At 35.0% G+C, this 20,800-nt stretch overlaps 3 protein-coding genes and 1 long non-coding RNA gene across 5 annotated transcripts in view; 2 read left to right on the top strand and 2 right to left on the bottom strand.

Annotated features, from left to right (window-relative positions):
* Positions 1–200: 200 nt before the first annotated feature.
* Positions 201–20,800, top strand: part of LOC117993926 (cysteine-rich PDZ-binding protein) — a 305,498-nt gene continuing 284,898 nt past the window's right edge. The window contains exons 1-2 of the mRNA XM_069507272.1: positions 201–500; positions 1,085–1,665. Coding sequence (XP_069363373.1) covers positions 328–500; positions 1,085–1,214 — 303 coding nt within the window. The 5' untranslated portion in view covers positions 201–327 and the 3' untranslated portion in view covers positions 1,215–1,665. The remainder of the gene's footprint in view (positions 501–1,084; positions 1,666–20,800) is intronic.
* LOC117993920 (uncharacterized) lies at positions 1,844–3,982 on the top strand. The gene is made up of 3 exons (XM_034981799.2): positions 1,844–2,140; positions 2,754–3,023; positions 3,519–3,982. The coding sequence occupies exons 1-3, from the start codon at positions 2,096–2,098 to the stop codon at positions 3,963–3,965; spliced, it is 762 nt and encodes a 253-aa protein (XP_034837690.2). The 5' UTR covers positions 1,844–2,095; the 3' UTR covers positions 3,966–3,982.
* Positions 6,352–8,454, bottom strand: LOC117993981 (uncharacterized). Its single transcript, XR_011238198.1, has 3 exons — positions 8,374–8,454; positions 7,876–7,986; positions 6,352–6,788 (listed from the first exon to the last, which is right to left on the bottom strand). It is a non-coding gene; the product is annotated as an uncharacterized lncRNA (long non-coding RNA).
* Positions 9,163–20,800, bottom strand: part of LOC117993911 (serine-rich adhesin for platelets-like) — a 55,003-nt gene continuing 43,365 nt past the window's right edge. The window contains exons 3-5 of one of the 2 annotated variants that reach the window (XM_034981789.2): positions 17,596–17,737; positions 16,913–17,103; positions 9,163–14,546 (exon numbers count right to left, since the gene is read on the bottom strand). In XM_034981789.2, coding sequence (XP_034837680.1) covers positions 10,632–14,546; positions 16,913–17,103; positions 17,596–17,737 — 4,248 coding nt within the window. In that variant the 3' untranslated portion in view covers positions 9,163–10,631. Of the gene's footprint in view, positions 14,547–16,568; positions 16,662–16,912; positions 17,104–17,595; positions 17,738–20,800 lie in introns of those variants that run through there. The other variant, XM_069507078.1, reaches the window with a different exon arrangement.

The following is a 20,800-nucleotide window of genomic DNA, read 5'->3' as shown; positions in this document are numbered from 1 at the left end:
AGCTTTTCTCACGATGTTTTGCTTCACTGTTAAAGTAAGTGATATTAATTAGTATCTTAAAACGGGCATAACTTAGAGGTGCGTGCACGGCATCTAACCTCTGACCTGTCGAATATGAGTCGGACCTCTCAACCACGAGACCATAGACTATCACGGCTCCATTGAAAATCATAGACGAAAAAGTTTTGTTTGACAACAATGTTGACATTTGTCAGCTGTGTTTTTAAGGTTATGTTATTTTTCATTGTAACTTAGTTTTCATTTCATTACTCAATATTAGCGAATTAACAAGCATAGAATACGTTATTAGTAAGTTATAATATTAAAATGGTGTGTGAAAAATGTGAGAAGAAGCTCGGCCGCGTTATAACGCCCGACCCGTGGAAGACAGGGGCGCGGAATACAGTTGAGTCTGGTGGCAGGAAAGTTGGAGAAAACAAAGCTTTGACCGCCAAAAAAGGACGCTACAACCCTTACACGTCGAAGTTTCAAGAGTGCAAGTAAGATCAAGTCACTTTTTATTTAAAAAATCTATGAAATCAGGCCAACTTCCCGAGATTTTCGTATTTCGTGTCCAGGTTGCTTGAAAGAGATTAGTTCTTATTTTACTGACCAACGAGGTGATTCGCTAACTCAGTGTTCAACACTAAATGATAGGCAGTAGCCACCGTGGTGGAACTGGAATCCGTTGAAGGTTTTCTACGAAAAAATATAATTTATTGTTACAAATGAGCTTGGTGGGTTTCATTCAGTGTTAAACACTGAGTTAGCAAATCAGCTGGCCTGTTGCTGTAAAAAGATCAATTCTTATTTTACTGACCAGAAACCTCTGAAACCAGAAAAATCATGAGTTTGGTTTAAAACTTAATCTTGATTCGTTCCAGTAGAATTTCTAAAAATTATATTTTCTTAAGAAAACCACTCTGTAAAATTTCTAGTCTCTGCAGTTTGAGTTTTACATAGATATGTCAATCCTTCAGTTTCTACTTTTGCTTATGAAATGGAAATAGAAAGATTTTTAAAGTAGCTCAGAATAAGTATAGAAAATAGTCAGAAGAATGAGTATGTAATTTCTTGGTTCCAGGATCTGCCGAACTAAAGTGCATCAAGTAGGCTCCCACTACTGTCAAGCATGTGCATACAAGAAAGGCATCTGTGCTATGTGTGGCAAAAAGATACTGGACACTTCAAATTATAGACAGAGCTCTACATAGTCTATGATAAACTGTTTTATAGGTAAAGACAACCGTTTGAAATGGTACTAGATGATGGCCATGACTTTGTGTGGATGTAGGTTTTTAAAAATCCAGTGGGAATTCTTTGATTTTTAGGGTAAAGAATAGTCCGTCTCCAAAATGCGAGCTATCTCTGTACTATGTAGATGGCGTCTGTGACTTCCCCATGTGGGTTTAGGTTTTCAAAATGCTGTGGGAATTTTGATTGTCTAGGACAAAAGGTCTCCTGTACAGGGTAAACTAACTCTATCAAATTTCGCCATTGTTCCTCTCAATCACTTAACATCAGGTGACCCGCCTGCTCGTTTGCTCGCTATATATCTATTTAAAAAAAATCGCCAAAATTGGTTGAATGGATGATGAGTGAAAAGATAAAATAAAAAAACAGATTTTCGCATTCTTAATATTAGGATGGACTTTTATGGATATTGTATAGACTATATGTTTGAAAAAACCTTTCTTGTGAGATGTAATAAATGTATTATTAAGGATTATACGGTATAGGTAAGGATACAAATATGGATTGTGATTTTGAATTCCTATAGAATTTATGTACATATTTTTGTTTTAAAATTTATGTAAGCGATTTAAATGTAAATTATACTTACATACAAATAAACTTAGAAAAATATAAAGATTATTTTATTTATTTTCTAATAGAATTCTTTTTAATTGTGTACTATATTTTTTGTGTAAAAGGGCAGTCAAAAACCACTGTGTGCTGAAAGTTGTCGTAAATAATATAAAACATTTCCTTAACAAAATTTCCATTACAATAATAAATTAAAAACTTGTATAATTGATAAGAGATTGATTGTACTATAGAACTTGGATTTACTTACTGAATTTAAAACCTAGACATGATTTTTTGTGGTACCAAATCAATTGTATTCTTGTTACTTGTGGTAAGTAAGCATATTTTTAGATTATTTTTTGTGTCCACTTTTTTGTCCTCCGACATGATGATCAGAGACCTTTTTTTTATTTATTAAATTTCCTGAACTATCTTATGATGCACATTTAATTAACTTTTCGTTTTATAGATACTTAAACAATTTTTAGTTTGTATTTTAATTTGAAATCGATTAAAAATAAAACTATTCTGCAGATTGCAGATTTTTTATTTGTATTTTTTGGAAACAAAAAGCATTACAAATGAATCAGATTGAAAAAAAAATCGGTCAAGTGCGAGTAAAGAAGGTTCCGTACGATCGTACAAGAAATGACAGTTTTTAATTTTAATAGCGGCAATAAAAATACACATTCTGTGAAAATTTCAACTCTCTACCTATTACGACAGTCGGACGGACAGCAGAGGCTTATTAATAGGGTCCCGTTGGTACCCTTCGTGTACGGAGCCCTAAGGCGGAAACGTGCACATTCAGTTAACACTTGTTACACTTGCAATGTAGGTGTGACTCAACGGGACAACATTTCCAAAAAAAAACCGTTGAGTCACAGTGTTACACACGGGGGTGTGACTCAACGGGAATAACTCATATAAATGCTTATTTCCAGGTCTCTTTAGAAAAAACATTACCAAACAACAGAATGATATTAAGAAACGAAGCACCAAAAAAAGATCCATTCAAAAGTTCCTACGCCGAACTCCTGAACTCCTTGATCAAAGTAAACCAAGAAAGAGTCACAGCATTGACGAAACTGTACGTCTTAAACAGTATAACATATTGCAAAGATGTATTAAGAAGCACCATTGAAAATAAGCTGGATGGTTATGATAAAATGCAGGAAAGGTTGATAAGGACTCTGAGACATACTTTGGACAATGTAAGCAAAGTTCACGACAGTTATGAAACTTGTAACAAAACGTCGAGGCTTCTAAACAGGCAGGCGTTTTTTTATATTCAGATACACGCCCTTGACTGCAAACTCGCCTATTGGTAAGTGATAGTGCAATCTAAGATGGCAGCTGGCTAGCTAACCTGGAAGTACTTACTACTGGTCGAGTTGATTGTGAGCTTCTCAGATCAGGGCGCGTGTGGAACTTTCGTACCTAGCTTAAGTTTATTATGCTGACTAATATTCCCCTTTACCCTCCAACTAAGCATAAAACTTGTGCTAGGACTAGGTGCGACAATAGTGCAACGAGTGGGGTTTGAACCGCTGAACTTTCGGATTTCAGCCCGCTTCTTTAACCGTTGAGCTATCGGGGCTTTAATAGGAAATAATCGGCAATTACCTCACTTCTCAGTGGAAAATCATCTGTAAGAAATTAAACAACTTTTTTGTTACATGGTTTTTTAATGAATTTTCTCTTCTTAGTTGAAACTAGCACCGAAAGTTTCAATCGATGAAAACGATCTAAATGAAATTCTCCAAGATCACGATAAGATTTTTGTATTTCCAACTGAAAATAGCATCGATAAAGAACAAGAAACAAATAAAGTTGAAAATGTTTTGCGCAATAAATATTCAGATGATGAAAATAGTAGTACGGAACAAGCTAATGAAAAGAGTGATAGTGATGATAAGAATGATGATAGTAAATCTACGTCACTAGAAAAACTGAATGAAGAATCGTTAAACGAAGTAAAGGGCGATGGAACTCAGGGCAGCAGTTACTATGGATGTGGTAGAGGTAGACTCAGATGTATTAAGGCTTGTAAAGAAGCATATAGGGAAACATGTGCTTATTTCCGCTGTAGCCGTAGTTTTAGAAGCAGCTTGAAAATGGCTTGTAAAATGGAGTGTTTGATGTGGTTCTATTAAATGTACATAATATGTAATTTTTGCGTTTTATTGGGATCACTCAGAAGTTATCAAAAAAGAAGAAATGAAATAAAATATACCTATTGCAGTGCCACTTATGATTTATGTCAAAAGTGTGCAGAAGTATGTACCTACCTATTTTAATCTTATTGATGCATTTCTGAGTCTTATCTAATAAAATAATGAAATAATCAAGAAAGAAAATAACGGTAAACGTCATTTATTATTTTAATGAAGAGATAGTAAAAGATAAAATATATAACTAGAAAGGAATAGCAGAATAATTAATTTAAGGGAATAGGTAAAGTTAAATACATTTTACACACTAAAATTCTGATGATGGTAGTAGAAAGCGGGCAATATTTAATTATGATACAAACTTATTCCAATGATAGTATTTATATTTATATTACCAGTAAAACAGATTGAAAAGCCTCAAACAAAAACTCTGTCGGGACTATTTGATTTCAAAGCAAATCGCTCATTACACTAGAAGAGAGGTCGTAACGTAATTTTGAGAAAAGAATTCTCAGGTGTAAAAACGATCTTCATAAAAAAATAATTACTATTGCCGGGTAGGTAATAGAAGTTATAAAGATTTTATGTATTAAAAAATACTTAAGAATTTTACAAAAAATATTGCTAGAAATGCACAGTTGTATATTATTTTTGTATCGAAGTGCATTCAATATGAGTCTCAAAACACTTATTTTATCAACGATTTTATTAATAATTAATTTAGTGAGTAATCAGTGTATAACAATAATTTTAGTTTAGGTACAATTTACAAGTTACCTTACTTGTTTTTTGCCTGTAAACCAAATTTCATGTTTCTGTTTTAGACTAACAAAACAGAAGCAAACGAGGATAATAAATTGCGTAAAAAATACGCTTCCCGTGATCATGTGCTAGAGTGGCATCCTCAACATCCAAGGATCATCATAATACGTGTATGTCTTGATTTTTTTATAATTTGTTGATAATAATTGTGCTAAGAACTCTAGAATTTACAGTTCAATAATCATAAGGTACGTGCAAGATATGAGATTTTATCTCATTGAATTTTATCCATGTAACTTGTGGTGGGTCACCACAATTGCAAGCAGATGGCGCTCCTCACTCGTACGAAGAAAATAGAATTGCAATCATACATCAATTGGATACGAACCCAAGCCTTGACTACTCACGCCGCTCTCACTAGATGGCAGCACAGGTAGCATCCTCGAAAGTGAAAGGAGAACACGCAAACCTGAATCGCACTACCGGAGTTTTCTGCAATCTGAACTAAATATAGGAGTTCAAGAGAGTATCTGCTGCAATAAAGGAGTTTCAAGATATCATCTCGGCCCAGCTGGCGCTACCGAGCACAACCAATCGCTCGGTATTCTTGGCTTCTATGTCAAAATCTAAAATATTTATGCTTAAACAAATACAAACACTTTATAAGGATGACCCTGCTAATACAGCAATTGTTTTTTTATAGCCCAAATTTATAAAATATCCAAACGACAACTCCAAACTACTTACTAAATCATCTGAAAGTCATTCAAGTCACAACAATCGGGATGCTCTGCGTGAAAGAGTTGAAAGTTCGGACTCCGAACAATATAACAGCACGGAATTAGAAAAAGTAATTTTCCTCCCAAATAATACACACGAATATATAAAAACCGCTGAAGTGGTAGATTCAACGAATGAAGATGTCAGTGACGGGGAGACAGACTCAAGTTTAAAGGATAAGGAAGATGTAATATATTGTATAAATTATTGTAAAAAAGTGATTGGTAATATATGTGATGCACATACAAGTAGATGCGGGAGTAAAGAACGACATTTGTTCGAAAAGAATTGTTTTAACGCTTGTAATAATAGATTTAAAAAATAAAGAGTTTAATAAACTTTTTTCTTATTTTATGCTGAGATTTTGCTGTATCCATTTAAAGCTTAAAAACTACACTTTATTGGCATTCCAACCAGTGGTAAATTATTTTGACGATTCAAAAGCACTTGTAAATCTTCGTTACAATCCTAATTAATCGTGTAATCTTCTATTACATATACAGTTGGTATATTGTAATAGAAGTAATGTATTTTCATTCAAGGGAAATTTGCATCCTTTAATATCCTTTTACATTACACATAGGTACAAATATTCTTTTGTGGTTTGCAACAAAAAAGCGGTGTGAAAAAATCCTACTACTTACCTGATTGCCATTTAGCTAAAGTCTTAGCGATTTTGGCATAATTGTAGGTAAGTAGGTACCTACAATTAAATAAATAAAAAATTAAAAAAAAAGAACTTTTTTATTCTACAGCCTAAAGACTAATTTATTATATTGATTTCTGTCATAAAATACAAGTAGTAAGTATTTAGTAATAGTCTACATCAGTTTCTTTACTAGAGCCCGGCCCTACAAATTTGGACTTACAATTCATTTTGCATTCCCTTTTAAAATCCCGTTTCATTCTACGTCTACATCTGTATGAGCTGCAGACAATCTTATATGCGTTTTTGCACGCTGATATACAAGTCTTAGAAGCTTTCTTGTCGCAGGAGCTACTCCATCTCTTTCTTAATATATCCAGTTGAACGTTATTCAGATTCAAATCGCCTATTTCTAAATCAGAACTATCTATTTCTGCTGTGTCTAAATCAGATGTGTTAATTTCTTCACTGTCTAAATCCAACGAGCCGATGTGTTGAATGTCTAAATTGGACGCATCGTTTTCTTCAGTTTTGTCAATTTCAGCCAATTTGAATCCTTTAAAGGCTCTTTCTTTTGAGATTTTTGTGGATTGGTCTGCAGGTTGTAAATTATCATTCTGTGAATTAGGAATAAACGATAAATTAAATCAGTTAATAAAATAAACACGATTGTGTCCTTGTAATTTAGAGGAAAAATTTATAGATATAAGTTATAACCGTTATAACAAACTAAGGCTGAGATTTATAGAGCGAACTTTGAATTTTCCTCAGACTAAGACACTGTTAAAACGAGACAGCGTTACATCGCTTACATAAATCTGTCTCGTTTTAACTGAAACTTAAGTCTGATCAAAGTCAAAGTACCTACGCTCTGTCTATCTGCAACAGTGTACCCACACAGACCAGCACCTATAGACGCTTAATAGCCGGATATCCACGACCGCCAATCTTAGGCAGTTGCTTAGCATAAACTAAGTCGTTGATTAATATTAATTATAATGTCCGATTTAGAAACCCTAGAACTTTTGCCCTTAGTGTATATAGGAACAATACTTCCTTTTACAATCCCGTTGTCCGTATGTGTCGCCTGTATAATGATCTTTTCACAGCTAACCGTAATATTGACATTTTTAATAATAATTTGAACGCATTTAAAACACATATTAATCAACATTTTGCATCTTCTCCACTTTAAGTATATTTTTCATAGTTAATTTTCTTGTATTTCTTTTTTCTGTGTTTTTATAAATTGTATCTTATCAGTTAGTTAGTGCATATATTTATTTAAGAATTGTTGTGTACACATATTTAGGGTTACCGCTTAGATTTAATCTATTGTTTTTTATTTTTATTTGGACCATTTATAGCTGAAACCTGTTTTGTGTGCCTTTATAATAAAATAAAAAATAAAAAAAAAATAAAAGTCTTGTCTTGATTACGTGACTTTTGAGTCCACCAAACAAAACAAAGTGTTCTCCCCTGTCCCCCGCCAACATTTTACGATTTTGTTTTCATGTAAAACCTTGTATATGCGTACTCCTGAGGTTGAATTCTCTGTGAGTACCAATATTTTTGTCCAGGGTAGGCACAAGGCATACAAAATTTATAAATGCACCATACAAGCAAAAAAATCTGGGTAGGTATGAGCTGATGGGCTTTGTCTCTGCACCCTGCTGCTATGTAGAATATAAAAATAATACTTACACCCAAAACTACTATAAAGTTATTCTCTATTGGTGAAAACTCTGAATCCAATGAGTTTTGTAAATCGAAAGTATCATCGGGCTTTAAATATATTTTTGAAGAACATAATTTCTGAAATAAATTCTCAATATTATAGGAAATTACTTAATGCCATAAAATCTATTTCTATAAATTACTTCATCATCTTGGCCATAGTCTACCACGCTGACCAAGTACGGATTGGCAGATTTCGCACAACTTTGAGAATATTATGGAAGACTCTCAAGGCTTGCAGATTTCCTCACGAAAAGCAAGTGATATTTAATTGCTTAAATCACACGTGACTCCGCAAAGTTGAAGGTGATGCATGCCCGGGATCGAATCCCGGACCTCCCGACATCTTAACCTAACCGCTATCACCTCTTTAAATAAATTACTTAATAAAAATTAAAATATGTTCCTCGTAGTTTGACTAAAGTACCTAGGTACGTAATATTTTAAATAAAAAATTTAACTTACCAAGTTAATGAAAATTGATTGAGCAAAAAACAATCTTTTCAGAATCTGCATTGTAATTATTTTTTTAATTACGTATACTTTCTCCAATCATAATTTAAATATCTTATTGGGTGAATTGCTTTTGCTAAAACAATCACATTCGCATAAAACATAGATATTAATTAGGGTAACCATATTACTTAATAAAAATTAAAATATGTTCCTCGTAGTTTGACAAAAGTACCTAGGTACGTAATATTTTAAATAAAAAATTTAACTTACCAAGTTAATGAAAATTGTTTGAGCAAAAAACAATCTTTTCAGAATCTGCATTGTAATTATTTTTTTAATTACGTATACTTTCTACAATCATAATTTAATTATCTTATTGGATGAATTGCTTTCGCTAAAACAATCACATTCGCATAAAACATAGATATTAATTAGGGTAACCATAAAATTGTCCAGAATTCAGAAGGACTGTCCCGGTCTTTGTAAAAAAAAAGCAATTAATTAAAACATTTGAAACTATAAAATTCTTCTTTATTTTTATAATATACATCAATAAAATACATTCTTGTATAATAAATTGTGATAATTTGTTAATTAATGCGCGATATAGTTAGGTATAATACAATATTGGGGCTGATTCTCTAGTACACAATCTCTAAACTAAACTAAATTAACAGGTCTAAATCTAGTGCTTTCCTTTTCCGCAAGCAACATTATGAAAGGGATAGCAGTAGATTTAGACGTGATATTTTAGTTTAGTTTAGAGATTGTGTACAAAGGAATTAGCCACGATGTAACATTTAATACAAAATATTAATAAACAAACAAAAAAACATGATCACAAATAATACCAGTATACATTATACATACGAATCATAAAATATTATTATGATTTTAATATAATATCATGGACTAAGTAAAAAGAGAAAAGGTAAAAAAAACGTGTTTATTATACCAAGAGTAAACCAGATACTTATCTGTCCTTTTATTATTAAAATTGGCTGATTTAAAAAAATCTATTTCTCCGTGTTCTCATATTCGGACGTTCTTTTTACTTCTTCCTTTTTCTTAGTCTAAATAAAATAGTCGTTCAGAAGACTTTCGACAACTAGGTACTTAAAATTAAAATTCATTCAAGGTTTCGTTACATAAAATTATGAAAAAAAGAGATTTTAAAAAGTACTTAATATATCATACTAATTGATATTTTATCTTACTTACAATTTTTGTGGTATTCTTTTGATTTAGCTGCATTATAAAAACACAATGCTTTAAAAACATTTAAAAAAATTGGAAGACTACGACTACCAACACTTCAATCGTTAAGACGTAACGTAATATTACTATTGGTATTGGTTAAATAAATATTTGATACTTAAAGTAACTGCTGCTAGTTAATTTCTGTCTTATATTTTGTAAAACTATGTTAAAAATATATAAAATTATGTTACATGATAATACTTATCGGACGGAATGTTGGTACCTACCAAACAAATATGGGATGTTAAAAAAATGTCTTTTTTATTTTATTTATGGTTAGTGTATTCATATTATATTATATTTATAATCGAATTGTGACCCATTAACTACCGTAAATTATACATCCATTGTTTCACAACCCTGAAAACAGTTAAATAAGGTATTTTATATAAAATTTTTGTAATTTTAAAATTTATAATATAAGGCACATTTTTTTTCGTTTCGATCCATTTTGAAAATAAATTGACATCGATAAACAAATAATTTATTTTTCTGGCACTTACGTCGTTTATTCAATAAAAAAATCTCAAATGTTAAAAACTAATTTTACAGTTTGACTTAATATTTAACGCCAATAACATTTAATTACTGTAAAATAATATTGATATTTAATTTAAAGTGTGGCCAGTGAAACGCGATACAAATATTCTTTGACCCGTAACCACAAAGTAACCTATGCATGTCTATTTGTTGTATATGTAGGTGTGACTCAACGGGAAAACAATTTCAAAAATTCCCATTGAGTCACAGTGTTACTCAACGGGACAATAATTCCAAAAAAAATCCGTTGAGTCACACCCTCGTGAGTAACACTGTAATAACCCTGAGGTAAGGGTCACTGTCAAACCCTTTGAACATGATAATAAAAACTTTTTACTTCACGGAGGTCAATTCATATATTCTGCGGTCTTGCTTCTACGTATATAAAATAAAGGTTACTTCGTGATGATGTATCAAATATTCTTGTATCGCTTTTCGTTGATCATTGGTTACTTATGTACGTAAATTTATAATCTACCGCCGCTCGGACTCCTAGAACTACTTTTGATGGAAGTAACTGTTATGTTTCCAGAACTACCGCTTAACGTCGGAGGGGGTGACCGAGGTAACGAAAAGGTTTTGTCTGAAAGATTTTCTTGACTCAGCGACTTCTGTGTGGCGAACACCGGAATTTTGGATGAGACGAAACCCGTAAAAAGTTTCTTCTCAGATTTGACAGGAATGTTTGAAGGTTTGGCAGAAATTGATGGCTTTTGGCTGGAAACAGGTTGATCGCTTGCTGCACGTAACTGCATTTGGTCAAGTTGCGAAAGTCGTCTGTTCTCTAAGTCCGTACTCGTCACAATAGTTCCTTTTGGAGATTCATAAGTTGCTGTGCGAAATTTAATATGACTATTTCTAGGTAAATCGAAATCTGAATGTCGTTTCTTTGGTTCGTTTGTGCTTTGACTCGTTCGTTTTCTGACTTCGGCTTGGTGTCTCGCTGAGTGGTACCTCTCGTTGGTAATGAAATCGTTCAGCATGTCGATATCCAACTCGTATGTTAAAAGAGGTTCTTCGTATTGCTGTATTGACGGTGGCGCTCTCTGTCTGCTAGATATTTTACTTATTTCTTTAATTAAATCTGACTTCTGTTGTGCAAATTTCTCCGTTCTAGGTGTGATCACTTGTATTTCTGTGACGTGATCTTTTTGCGGGGCTTCCATAGATTCTATCGCGCAATATTTGTTTTCAGTTTTTTCATTTGATATTGTCGTAGGGTTGATAGAGTATCTTGTTTTTGTCACCTCAACCGCGTCTTGGTTTGTGCTGGTCCTGTCCTCCAATTCTTGGATCACCCTTATTCCCATTCGAGACAACTCCTCGCTTGATTTTTGTGCCATAAAACTGGAGTCGTTTTGTAGTTTCTCCATTAATGCTTTCGCTTGATCTTCGTCCATTTCTGATGTATTTAAAATTATTGTTTCTGTTCTTGTGTATGATGGTTCAGTTGTAGTAAAATGTATGTTAGGATTTTGTCTCTTAATTTCTTCAAGCACCTTTCTGTCTACATCTTTTACGTTCGTGCCTTCTTCTAACTCCAACTCATTTATATTCCCACCTCCTTTCATAACTCCGAAAGTAACTTGTTCCACTTGTAGTGGCGCTTCCATTTTACTCGTTATGTATTTTTTTGATATTTGTTCGACGTTTTGAGTAACTACTTTATTGCCGTATTCGTCTTCTGTTACATTAACTGTGACAGTTTTTTGTACAGGTTCTTGCTTCATTGTCAGAGAAACATTTGCCGGTTCCATATATAGAGTTCTTGTTTCTTTTACTTCGCTTCGACTTTTTGTGTCTTCAACCAAATCTGGTACTAATCTCAAATTTGCCTCACCTATCTCTATAGATTTTGTGTATGAATTACGTTTGGCATCTGAAGCTAAATTCTTTTCATCGGTTGATATTGTTACAATGTTACTTTCTTGAATTTCTTGTCTATTTTTAGTATCGGACCATTGCGTCGAAAATGGTTCCTGAGGTTTTTTAATTAACTTCAAACTGTTGTTATTAGAACCCACTCTGATATTACTAACAAATTCATCGTAATCCTTGGATTTTGGTGTTGATGTTGACGACGATGTTTTCAAGTCAAAGTTAACAATATCAGGTTGATGTGTCTGATTAGCTGATTTAAAAGAATCAGTCATTGCAGGCATATCTTTACTTGATGACGCCGATGGTTCTTGTTTTTGATTTGACTGGTCAATGTGAACATTGAATATTGGATTCTTAGCTAAAAGCTTTTTCATCATTTCGGATTTAGGTCTTTCTAAACTATTAACGTACGAACTACGGGAAACTTTCATATCATCAGGAATGTTTGTGTCATAGGTCATAGTAAGTTTCTCTTCATACTTAATAGGCGACGTCTTAGTTTCTGTGACAGTGTTCGTTTCTTGACTACTATCGAGTGAACTTGTGTTACTGCCGTCGGAAGTAGATTTAGCAAATTCAGTTACGAGTTTTAAATGCACTTTTAGATTTTCATCTATTATTCTTCGCGCTAAATGATCTGAAGTTTCATGCGGTTCACTTTCTTTAGTCGTGTCTCTATTGGTTTGGGGTTTCCTAAAATATATTTCCTGTGAATCGTTTTGACTGGATTCCATAGAGCTGTTAGATCCTTTAACTATAGCGTCTTCCAGATTCCCAAATTCAGATGCTTTCTTCAGACGATTTCTTTGGAATGTATTTAAACCTTCTACAGCTGACGTTTTCGCTATGTTCAAGCTAAGTCTGGGTTCTTTTTGTTTGATAACAACACCTTTGTCAGAATCTATATCTGGCAGCACATCTTCAGTAGCAGAATCAAAGAATGTTGTTTCTACCACTGACATAGCTTTCCTCTTTTTAGGCGAAAGTGTACTCTCTTGGATTTCGGCATCATCTGCTGATATATCCAAACTTTGTGCTCTTTCTAAAGTGCCTGTTGCTGGTTTACTAGTTTTAGCTCTTAGTTCAAATCTTGATAAATCACCAAGTGAAGCTGCTTTACGTTCATTTTCATCTAACAATGATGCATCATCTGAAGCGGAACGCATTGTCTCATTTAATGGAGAACTGTGAATAGTTATATCACTATTATTTAATTCAATAGTGGTAGATCTATTATCACTTTTATCACTATTGTTTAATGATACCACGGAATGTAAATCTTGATTAGATGAAAGATTAGATTTAGAATCTTCAAAAAAGTTATTAAGTGAGTCGCTTTCTCGTTTGAATGGCTTTGAAACAATATCATCAATGTCATCCTGACTAAAATTAATAGATTCTTCAATACGAGATTTCGTTTTGTTCACTTTAGGTGTTGAAGTATTGTACGGGGTAATAGATTTGGTGGATGTGGTGGATGTAACAGAGGTATCATGTAGAAGACTAGAGTGACGCTTTTCATTATTCAAGAAATCGTGCATATTTTTCATTTGCTCTAAAATGCTGTCATCGCTTTTATTTTTTTCTGAGTCTGGGGGAGACGGTGCTTTTCCTTTAGATTTTTTTGTAGGTTTAGGCACTTCTTCTTTTCTATGTTCGACTTTTTCTTTCTCTTGTACCAAATCTGCAGAACTTTTTCTGTTACTCCTTGCTGCTTTTGCCGCATCGAACATGTGCTGAGGTAATTCTTGAGGGATACCATTCTCGTCGCGTTTTATTCCACTAGAATTTAGATCTGTTCTAATAAATGATGACGAGAAGGACGTATCAGATGTTTTAGAAGTGTCGTGGCTGATATTTGTATCAGAATCATTCGTCTTTACTCTTACGTTTGGCACGGGTGGCGCCAGTTTTTCTCTTCGCTTCGCAACGACTGGTTTCTTTTGTTCTGTCTCACTTTCGAGTTTAATTTGAGTTGTGGGAGCTGGCCTTTGTGGCTCTGGCTTATCTGGTTCATCGATTGCTTTCTTTTCGAGTACCACTGCACCATTCTCGACGCTTTTTTGTTTCAAAACTCCATCGTCAGGGATATTAGGGGGTAGTACTCGTATACCGAATTTCATCCCTCTTTTTGGATCGTATTCCCTCTTTTGAACTTCTGCGTGATCTATGTTATGTCCTATGCCGTTCTCTGGTTGTATTATTTGAATATCGCTGCCAGTTGAATGTCTGTTTTTAATTCTATCCGGTTTGTTGAGAGCTGGTGGGATTTCTGAGTGCCTTTTGTTTGCAAGCTTCAAATTCTTTTCGTTTTCTCTTTCTAACGTGGTAGGCGCTTCTTTTCTTTCTTTCTTATTTCTTTCTAATGTGGTGGGTATTATCTTTTCGGTGATAATCTTCTTTATGCCTCCTTTTCCATGTTTCGTTTCGAGTGTGGAGTTGTTTGAATGCGATGTGTTGGGAGATCTTGGGGGATGTAAGATTTTACCTTCTTTTTCCAGCTGAAATTAAAAAACAGAAAACATTTAAAATCATCGAATTATTTCTTAAAATCTAATGTTAGAAATAATACACGATAGGTAATATACAAGTCATAAATATAACGATTATTCAGTACTTGTGCGGTTAGACCTTTAATGGCATTGAATTTTTCTTTTTGCATCGGATTTATAAAATAAAAGATACTTGAATAAGAAAATGTATTTTCATCATTTTAATCATTTTTTAATCCGTGAACTTACATTACTTGAATATGGGGGGGGTTTCAATATGCTTTTTTATTTGATAATGGAATATTCCGACTCGCACTTGACCGATTTTTTTAGCATGCATTACTTTTTATTTCCTAATGAAATCTAATAATAAGAATAACGTCGTTACTACAAATTACAATCTCACTTGCTCACTTATGACTTTCTTCAGTCGAACGCAAAACAATAGCTATACGACATTCCACAGCGTAGGCGACATGATTGTATTCCAAACAAGACTAACTATTCAATAATATCTTATCTAAATATTATTGCCAGATGACAAACATCCTTGCCATGTTTACAATAGGTGTCAAAATACAGTGCATTGTTATCATTTTTAACTCTTTTTACATCTGAACTTAAGCTATTAACCATTTTTAATAGATGCCCATTTTTATAATAACAGTTTGGCATTCAGAGGTCAATCAATATTGGCAGGCGGTTATGAGTAATGTGTAATTTGTATGGGAGATGATAAGTATGAGTTATGCATGCCTTTGCCTTTGATTTATGGTAGGGATTCCATGTAGCATTTTTTTCCTTCAATAATTAAACTATGTACATGAATAACTTGAGTAATCGACATAGCCCAAGGGGTTGTGAAGCTGACTTGGCAATGGGCCACAGAGAAAAAAATTTAAATGTGTTCATGAACAAATATTAGTATTTTCAAGGTTAGATAACTATATACAGTGGGGTATCATATAAAAGGGCTTTACTTGTACATTCTAAAACAGATTTTTATTTATTTTTATGCATAATAGTTTTTGATTTATCGTGCAAAATGTCGAAAAAATACGACTGTAATACGGAACCCTCGGTGCGCGATTCTGACTCGCACTTGGCCGGTTTTTTGGGATGTAACCACAAATTCAGTTTTTGGATTTTTCACTTTACGTGTGCTATAGGAGACCCACCTACCTGCCAAATATCATGATTCTAGGTTAACGGGAAGTACCCTATAGGTTTCATGACAAACAGACAACGTTTAACGATACCTGGAACTGAAAGCCTGTCCTGACAAAAGCAGAAGACTGGTAACCATAGTTAATGGTGTGCATTGTGTTATTCATTTGCAACGGCAGGCAATGGCATAGTTCAGGTGGTCGTGACGGGATGGTTCAACACAATATATTATTATGTAAGTCTTTATGGGAGTGGCCTGCATACTGGATTGTATGTTAAATATTTTAAGTAGGTGCAAAATTAGCAAGCTAGAAAAACTGTTGGGTTTTGGACAGTCAAAAGTTCTATGATGAAACTAGCTAAAAGCTCGCGACTTCGTTCGCGTGGACTACTCAAATATTTTACCCCCTTTGGGCGTTTGTGCACTCATCCATTCCGAATTCTGGCATTCCGAACCAGTGGTAAATTAAACTAGTTGACGATTGAAAAGCACTTGTAAACGTTTACTTGAATAAAAATATATTCTATTCTATTCTAAAATATTTTCTATTCTATTCTATTCATCCGTGATTTCACGGATTTGTCAAAAAAATACGACTAGAATGTACGTATATGCATGATGGCCACTTCCAAGAATCACGGATACGAACCGAATTCGGATGAGTGCACAAACGCCCTTTGGGATTGAATTTTTAAAAATCCTTTCTTAGCCGACGTTGCCAATAGAGCCAGGCCTCTTCATCATCGGGTGGTACATCTCCCTTCCCCCTACATCCCCTCCTCGCTCCACCACCTCCAATACTTCAGAGAAAGGAGACTGGAGATTCAAGGTACAGTAAGTGATTAACAGTATAGTTCTCTTACCGTGCTAACGTCGCCAGTGAAGCCAGCTCTCTTCATCAGCGGGCGGTGCACCCTCCCCTCCCTCCCCCCTCACTACTCATTCGCCCCTCCACCACTACCTCCGAACTCCACGGGATAAGAATTTGCGAGGAACGGTATACCCACTTCCTCTTCTAATGAGGAATAGTAACTAAAGTTTTCTCACCATGCTAACGTCGCCAGTACAGCCAGCCCTCTTCATCAGTGGGTGGTTCCCCCGTACCCTCGCCTCCGCCATTACGTCCGAACTCCACGAGGAGACGCGAGGGACAGTAGTGCCTCTTCCTCCTCTGACGATGAATAGTAGGTAACTATAGTTTTCTCACCGTGCTAACGTCGCCAGTAGAGCCAGCCCTCTTCATCAGCGGGTGGTGCACCCCCCACCCCTCGCCGCTCACCCGCCCCCCCTCCACCACCTCCAACTCCACGGGGTAAGGAGAGGCGAGGGACAGTATTGCCACCGCATCCTCTAGTGGTGTGCCGTTAAATTCTATCTTTATGCTCTTGATTTTGTCACCTGTAATGGCAGAAATATAAAAGTTAGAATGACGAGCTCTTCACTTTAAATCAGTACCCTTATTATCTATGCGAAAGTGTGTTTGTTTGTTGGTTTGTCCTTCAATCACGTCGCAACGGTGCAACGGATTGACGTGATTTTTTGCATGGATAATAAAGACCTGGAGAGTGACATAGGTAGGCTTTTTGTCCCGGAAAATCAAAGTTCCCACGGGATTTTTGAAAACCTAATTCCACGCGGTTAGAGGTCAACGAACGTTGCGTAAGTAGGCCACTCAGAGTCAATGCCGCGCAGTAGTTGGGACACTGACCCGAGTTTTGCACGCTACAAATTGCGGGTTTGAAAAATACTTAATCATTAAAGCTACAAAATGAGGCAACTGGTTATTGTGATTGGTGTTTAGATAGTATAAAAATAACGCTTGATTGAAGGACAAGCCAACAAGCAAACACACCGAATTTATAATATAAGTAGTGAACTGATGATAATTACCAGGTTGTAATTGAGCAGCGGCGGCCGGCCCGCTCCTGAGTACCGAGTGTACGCAGACGCCGTCGCGTGCGCCGCCTCCACACGTCAGCCCCAATCCTGTGAAGTCACGCGCCCATAGCTTCACTCGCCGGATTCGCGCCCTCTGGAAAAGATACAAACAAATTGTCAACCATTATCTGATACTATACTGCGTGGTAATCCCTTTATAGGATTCCGTACCCAAAGGGTAAAGAGAAGATTTTCAGGAATTCCATCTAAGTAGGACGGTTCTGGTTTTTAGTTGTACAGCAATTTACCTAATCGTGGATTGTACCCTGAAGCTATGTTTGTTATGCGTTGACTTAAAAAAACACTACTTAATTTCTTTTAAATCGATACAAACATTAACATGTTTCCAATTAACAATCCTTTAAACTAAAATGTTAATGACTCAAAGCAAATTAGCCTCAATATAAAATAATGAATGCATCTCTTAATTATTGTTTTGATTGGACAGAAAAAACCATATTGAATGTCAAGAGTTAATAATTTAATAAGATTTTGCATCGATATAAATGACAAGATAATGGTCAAGCGAACAAAATTTTCATATATTAGAAACGAAATAAATGAACTATCTACTCGTTTGAAATCCAGACGTCACTGTTTCATTGGTGCATAATAATTAATATTTACGCAACAATGAGTCGGTGCCATTTTGTTTGTTCAATAACCCTGTCCATACGAAGTAATTTATAAGTCAATGAGATTTTGTCATTGTCATTGATATAAAATAGCTAAGATAAATATCTGTAGGATATAAAAGGAAAAGCTGACTGACTGACTAACCGATCTATCAACGCACAACGATCGGGCTGAAATTTGGCATGCAGATATCCTATCTGTCTGTCATGTCTGCCGAGAAAAACATATAGGTTACTTCCCGTTGATAGAATCATATTTGACAGGTAATACAAGTAAAGGAAAAAATCCGAAAACCGTGAATTTGTGTTTACATTAGAAAAACATATATTGAAATGACGTGTTCATGAACATAGTTACTTACTATACATATACATAGATGGTGCTGTTATCATTAACTTGCGGTGTCGCACATTTAAAAGAGTTAAAATATCTTGTATAGTTTTTTGCATTTCACGAAGGCAAGTGGGTCGTGCTTGTGTGTAAGTCGTATCGGTATAAGGTACAGTAAACGTGTGCGTTTGCGAGCTTTTGCTCGCGACTGATTGGTCCGACGTGCACACACACTTACGCAATGCCCGTGTATACGACGTAACCACAAGTAGAGTTCACTCGCCTTCATGAATTGCAAGAACTGTACGATGGTACGGAACCCTTCGTGTTCGAATCCGACTCGCACTTGACAGTTTTTTGCATTCTCATATCAGCTGATCAACGCTTGTTCCAGTAACACAAATAATATTTTTTGTCGAATCATAAAATAGATCACGTTGAGTTTTGTATAAAAAGTCCAACAAAAACTATATTCACATCATACTACCTACTATTATAAGTCAGAAAAAATAACCTTAAATGTTTACGAATGATAACAAGGCTTAGTTCACACGGATGCAAAGTTTAAAGCAGGTGATGTCATAGAGGTAGCTGCGTCGCTAAGCACCTCAAGGTATTTTTTAATAGCAATAACAAATACATGAAATCATAAAGGATATCTCCTCATGTGATCATACTCTACTAACAAATCATTTGCATGATAAAATACTCAACAAACGTGGCCGCAAAACAGACTTTAGAGTTTTGACCTAATAACATTCCAACCTGCTTTGTAGTAGGTATTGTCTATCGACATTTATTATTTACATTTCAGAAGGGCTTTGGCCATGTCTCTGCGGTGACCCGGCGATGCGTTAATGATAATGATGATGATGATGATGATGATGATGATGATGATGATGATGATGATTTAAATCTCGTTTTATCATCATCAATCCATCGTCGGCTCACTACTGACCACGGTTCTCGACCTCTTAAAATGAGAAGGGGTTGGCCAAAATTTTCAAATACCTATATTTTATCTGAATTTATTATAATACCCGTATCATAGATTAATTATTGGTTTCGCTACGCTCTACACCTTTATATTTGTTCAGCCTGGGGCAAATTTTGTCCATCACATTTGACAATTATTAAATTCCAAACCCCTGCCGGGAATCAACCCCGGGACCTGCCACTAACAAGATCATAGCGCTTGCCACTGCGCTAGGCAGGTCGTCAAAAACTCGCGCCGGCCACACAATTCGCGATATCACGTATCATTTTGCCGAATCCCGATAGTGGAGCTGTAACATTAGGTAGGTATTTCATGGCAGTGAATAGTGATATTAAGCTGGAATGCCATCGTGTCTGAGATCGATTTGCTACGTGTTGGTGTTGCGTCGGAATGCAATCGGAATGGTTGCGTCGCCGACTGACGGCCGGTTTTTGCGTGGAATGCAGGCCGTTTGGAGGAAATTATGCCGGTGTTATGAAAGATGTTTGGTTGAGATCAATTGAAATCTGTCGATCTTATGATACCAAGACCAGGTACATGGAGATTCCTTTACGGTCGAAATTAATAATTCAATCAATCTAGATTCTAACACCACAACACAATGTTATAATTGACAGAATTGAACTATGGTAAATAAATATTTTTCATTTTCATTTTTTCAATGTTTATACTACTAACTAGCCGCCGCGCCCTGGCGAACTTCGTTCCGCTTAGCAATCGATTCAAATTTTTTAAATTTTTCACTCCGTAAGAACCATCCTCGTACTATAAGGAATAGTACAAAAAAGAATTAGCGAAATCGGTTCAGCTGTTCTCGAGATTTGCGATGAGCAACACATTTAGCGATTCATTTTTATATATAGAGATATATATTATACGACGCATTGATTCCATTAGTAAAATGGTAGGAAAACTATTTGCATTTTAAGAGGTCCTGGATTCTTAAATTAAATTAAATCTGATGAGAATCAATATTTGATAAGTATTTAAAATTATTTAGATCAAAGTCAAAGTCAAATGATTTATTCAAAATAGGTAATAAATTACTCTTATTGATGGTCTGGTATGGTGTTAGATTTGTAAGATATAGTGGTGATAATTATTACGCAAACTTAAAACTAAAGCTACGAGGGTTCTGTTGAGGATTTGATAGTTACAACTGGCTACGTTCTTCTTCTTCTCTCTCTGGGCTGG

The sequence above is a fragment of the Maniola hyperantus genome, chromosome 25 (assembly GCF_902806685.2).
Source record: "Maniola hyperantus chromosome 25, iAphHyp1.2, whole genome shotgun sequence".
NCBI classification, from domain to species: Eukaryota; Metazoa; Arthropoda; class Insecta; order Lepidoptera; family Nymphalidae; genus Maniola; species Maniola hyperantus.
Note: the sequence above shows the minus strand (reverse complement) of the source record. Positions and strands in the feature narration are given on the sequence as shown.